Raw genomic sequence first — 5,565 nt, forward strand, 5'->3', positions numbered from 1 at the left:
CCATAAACGTCATTTTCTTATCTCCTACTTCCACAATAAACCCCTACATATCTTCTTCTACATTCTACAACTCTCTAAAGTAATCTACCCTTCTTCTCTTTACCGCCTTCACTTCCACTAACATCTGTCCATGCGTTTCAGGCATAGAGGTAGATTTGTGTCTACCCCATGATGAAACTGGATTTAATTCGTAAGATATGGGAAATATAACACCAAAACTATATGAATATAGATTTTATTATACTCATTATACATTACAACGCTTATGTTTTATAATGGTCATGTTTTGTCATTTTATGTCATTACAATTATTCATACTATAATTTCGTATTTTTTTTTTTTAGCATTTCCAAATTTACAAGAAAACTCCTTATGAGACCCAGGATCCCGGAAATGCAGGGAAATTCTTTAAAGGTGGAATCACTGCTCTTAGATACCCATCTACTTCGACAGGCCCCTGTATAAGTTTTCCTCACTATTTGTGTTTCGTGTCCTGGCACACACAATAACATGAATCTCCACATTTACTGTCAAACAGGAGTGGTGGGTGGCTTAGATTGACATCAAGACAGTCTTGTCCTATCCCAGCGTCATTTGGCTCCCCTGGTGTCCACCAGTCTGGGCAGTTCATCGTCGAGCCGTTCACCCATCGCCAGTCACCCTCTCTCTCGAGGTCGGACGCGCCGAGCCAGAAGCGATCGTTCCCAGCTAAAAAGGAAACCCAGTTTTGGATATGATCACCGATTTTGAGAAAAGCGAACAAATACACAACAAACTCTGCAGGAATAATTGATACGTGGGATATGAATCCAAATTTGTTTTTAGAATTTATTTTCACCAGGGTTGAAACCATAAAGCTTTGTAATGAAAGGGTGTTTTGCTAAAGAAAAGAAAAAAAGCCAAACTAGTAAAGCAATTGCAATATGCAAACAGCATGCAGTAATTTACCTTTTTTTTTATCTTTTAGTCTATACTCTCGGAAATGTTGATATATAAATATACAAAGGCCTCAGTCCCCATATAACATACTCGTATTTTGCTTTGAATTTATGCGGGGGAAAAACACGGAAACAGAGTCCCCAGTCCTCTCGTTTTGCTTTTAGTCGTCTTCTACGTCACAGAAGGGTAAACGGTGGTTGCCATGTATCAACTCAGCCAACAGCTATGTACAAACAAGGAACAAATACTAACAGACAAACATTAAGTAAAAAAAAAAAAATAGAGATAGTATTCTATGCAAAATATCAAACACTGTAAAAAAAATCGCAGAAATATAGAAATCAATTACTATATGCTAAACATTTCTTAGTACATTTTTATAAGCAAGAGATCTTTTCAAACGCATTCTATAAAATATCAAACACTACACCTCTCAAGTACAAACCACAATACTAAGACACACTAACCGTAATATCAACCCTGCCATCATGTATTTCTAGATACTCAATATATTTCTTGTTAACCCATATATAACAACTCAATATCACATTAACTTTAAACTAATTCAGACTAACACACCCAGCAAATATGCACAACTCAGCAAGTTCCACCCACACCCCGAGCCCCACCCGCCCCAAGGCAGACTCACAGGCAGCCACCAAAAGCCAACACATAATAAAATAAACTAATAAACACCAAGGAAAGCCCAAAGATAAAATCCCACAATGAACAAACCAACGCATTATGCGCAAACTATGCATTGTCACTAAATATTCCTCCCACGAGACGCAAGACGTCGTGAATTTTAAAAGGTGAACGTGGTATTAGTGATCCCTTAGTTACCAAACCTATTCCATTTATAAAGATCTTTTGTACCTTCCTTCAGATCGTGTAAACCCAGAATAATGCACACATTCACAAAGATCAATATAATATATAACGTTATATGAACAATCACACTTCAATAATATCAACATCAAAACTATACTAACTCCATTAATTGCAAGCATAATAGAACCATCTCCAATATACATTACTTTCAAGTCAAAGTTAGATTGCACAAATTTCTATGCATTTTACCTGAATATATAAAATCCTATCGCCTTACCAACTCATCTCTGATACGTTATAACTGACAAGCCCAACCAACATACAGAAAGACCTTACACAAAATTCAAGATAAAATAACAAAACTTTCCACTCAAAGGTAGCCAATCATTATTCCATGCCATAACCAATAATCAAAACCTATACACCAACTGCAGTATTTACATACGTAATACCTCCATCTCAAACATACGTTGTTTTAAACTCAGTCAACTTCATTGAGCCTAACACAAAACTCAGAGATTTCCATAATCAAAATACAAGAGTAATGATAGGAACAGCAGATTACCTCACAAAAATATAGCTAATAGTTATTCACATGACATGAAACAAATATAAGCAACATTAATTTATCACATAGTGAAACAAAAAATAATGAATGGATAAATAAACAAATAAATAAACAAACTTGTGTCCCACCAATTAATCAATACAGATATATGATAACAAACAGGCCAATCAATTTTATGCAACATTAGGATATATGTTAGACATTTCTCATAGAGACAAAAAACAATTTTAGATCCATATTTTCAAGCCATTAGAAATAATCCCCAACTCCTACACTATAGTCCTACCTGAACATTATGCAAGATAGGAAAATTTTGTATCACATACACTAGCATCTATATGTCCCGTACATGAAAGCGTGAAATCTCACAGAAAAGAGATTACCAGTGAAGTGTAAAAAAAAAACTGGCAGCGTAAAGTTTTCGTTGAAACAAAAGAATAGTCCCCTTTACGGAACGATGTGAATCACGTAAATCTCCGATCCAATACATTTTTCCATACATGCCCTTATATTTTAGATATGTTACAACAGACCTACTCCTAAAATAACAAATAACACAGACAAACTAACAAATACTGATATTTAGGATGTCTTGTATGCATTAAGATATGGTACCCAGTGCAAGTGCTACCCGATTCTCATTTGAACTACAGTGAAAACGAAACTAAATATCTCATTAAAAAGAGATCCCGTACTACAGTGACAAACATATTCCCATACATTATCATTGAAAAGAGAATCGATACTGACAATCAAAGTGATATGGGGCTTAAGTGCAAAGAAATACATTTTACCATAGCCTACTGAATACATTCCAGAATGCGATAATATACGTAAAACCCCTCCCAATACTAGAATTCATTCAAGCCAACAATGGTTTTTACAAGTCAATGTCCCCCACTAACGACGTTACATATTATCATGTTTCTTTTGCAATTGTATGCCAAAACCCCACCGTCTTGATCTTAACCCGAGGTAAGAGGACGCACCTCAAAGAGGTCAGGGATGCAATGTATCCATATACCATTACTAACCATTACGATATATCACATGCCTGACACGTGATCCACATGCATGCAAGGTGCCGACAGGCACTGGCCTTTTGCAATACCTCCAATCTTGCTGACCTCCACATTTCCAAATCGTAAACACCTGACTCAAACATACAACACACATCACGCCACCACCCAACGGAAAGTTACCGAAACAAGTACATAGTGTCGCCAGACAGATCATTAACCATTTCCTTATACCTACCAAACTACATAATTATAACTGCAAACCATACACCATTTCATGACACATTAACTAATACTAATAGATCCATTGCAATGCAACTAACACACAAATAGTATTGTATAAATCCCAAACCTGTGATCTGATATATATATATATATATATATATATATATATATATATATATATATATATATATATATATATATATATATATATATTGTGTGTGTGTGTGTGTGTGTGTGTGTGTGTGTGTGTGTGTGTGTGTGTGTGTGTGTGTGTGTGTGTGTGTGTGCGTGTGTGTGTGTGTTTGCGCGTGTGTGCGTGTGTGTGTGTGTGTGTGTGTGTTTGTGTACTTATGTAAGAGGCTGGTAGAAAACAGGGTAGAGAGAGGGGTAGAAGACGGTTTGTTGTATTTTATAGGTATGTTGTATAGTAATATAGCTGAGCGAGCTGCCTGAATCTACGTTCCAGATTTGTTTATAAACAAGAGCCGGGAGCTCGAGTGTATTGCAGACGTGACATTCCTTTGTAAGCTAAGTGACAATTATGCAGAGACTCGAGATTATTCTAAGTAAGCAATATTTCCATATAGACTTGAAGTAAGTCGCCATATCCATAAGTGAGGACCACATGGCAATTACAGTGGGTACATTGAAGTAGTTTTCTATACCTTTCTTCCGTTCATTCTTATACATCGTCTTCAAGAGTCTTTTCAAAGGAATCCCACGAGAGCACGTATGCAAGATCTTACGTGAGTTTTGCAGTGACGCTGTGCTTTTCTTAGTTCAATGATCTTTAACTTTATATTTAAGATCCTCAACAAAGGGCGTGATCTTACAATCGTGAACCAATTGAATTTTCTTATCCACCCTTTCACCAATCAAATTCTTTGTTTGTAGTCTATATGGCAATATTATTTACTAAAAATAATCTCGAATCTCTCTTTAATTCTCACTTAGGTTACAAAGGAATGTCATGTCAGCAATACAATCGAGTTTCCGACTCTTTTTCATGAACAAGGCGGAAAGGCGGAATCAGACAGCTCGCTCGGCTATATTATTAAACAACATACCTATAAAAAGCAGCAACCAGCCTTCTACCCTCTTTTCTACTAGCCTTTTACAGGGCTCGGCAGCTACCACTTGATCGTCCCGACCAACCGTTTTCTATCAGCCTCTTACAGGGCTCAGACATACTACAATTCTCCTACTGGCAATAAATGATGGCACAAATAAGATACACCAGACTCAGAAACAAGTAATTCATTCACAATGTTTCGAAGCCTGTCCGGCGTTCGTATTCAGGAGCTACATTGAGAGGGTGTTCGATCCTGACTTATAACGGAAACATGCGTTGCAATCCCCACCTCCAGGTCGGGCATCCAACGTCGTTGCCAGCCCAAATATCCTCGAGGACAAAACATAACAAGCATCTATAAGTACACAAAACCACCTAGTTTCTGGGTTGTTGGGCGTCAGAAGTCCTACTTACTCTCTACGTCGCCACCTCTTTTGATTGGGTTTACCGTGACACATAATGTTTATGCTCTCCTTGTCACTGGCCCAAGCTTTTAAAAACAGCCTGCCACCCTTCTTGCTTTCCATCTTGCCTTCAAAGATACAGAACATAACAAATAGAAAAAATACTTACCTGAATCATGCTCATCACTCGTGAATATATAAACATAATAGTCATATGAAATAATCTTTAGAATACTTGAAATTCTCGTTTGACTACACTTTTTGGATCACCTGTGGTCTGCTTTAAAAAACTTGTGAGTCTGTAGAGGTCTGATGGGACAGCTAGATCTCCACCTAAGGCCATGCAGAGTGAGCGGGATTCCTGCCAAGTTTTCTTCATCAGTTGATTCACATAGAGACAGTCGTTACCCACGCGGAAGAAGGGCGGCCGGCACGATCCTGCAAGTGTGATTCAATCAGTTAATCTTCGATGAAACGTATGTATTTTGTTACAAAAGAACATTTGTT

General features: G+C 37.3%; 1 protein-coding gene across 1 annotated transcript in view; it reads right to left on the minus strand.

The window, feature by feature from the left end:
- Positions 1 to 323: 323 nt before the first annotated feature.
- The window catches only part of LOC143017948 (uncharacterized), a 6,119-nt gene continuing 877 nt past the window's right edge, over positions 324 to 5,565 (minus strand). Inside the window, exons 2-4 of the mRNA XM_076172986.1 lie at positions 5,294 to 5,496; positions 5,103 to 5,181; positions 324 to 777 (exon numbers count right to left, since the gene is read on the minus strand). Coding sequence (XP_076029101.1) covers positions 476 to 777; positions 5,103 to 5,181; positions 5,294 to 5,496 — 584 coding nt within the window. The 3' untranslated portion in view covers positions 324 to 475. The remainder of the gene's footprint in view (positions 778 to 5,102; positions 5,182 to 5,293; positions 5,497 to 5,565) is intronic.

This window comes from Oratosquilla oratoria, chromosome 33, assembly GCF_046742065.1.
Source record: "Oratosquilla oratoria isolate Oo_2021 chromosome 33, ASM4674206v1, whole genome shotgun sequence".
Lineage (NCBI taxonomy): Eukaryota > Metazoa > Arthropoda > Malacostraca > Stomatopoda > Squillidae > Oratosquilla > Oratosquilla oratoria.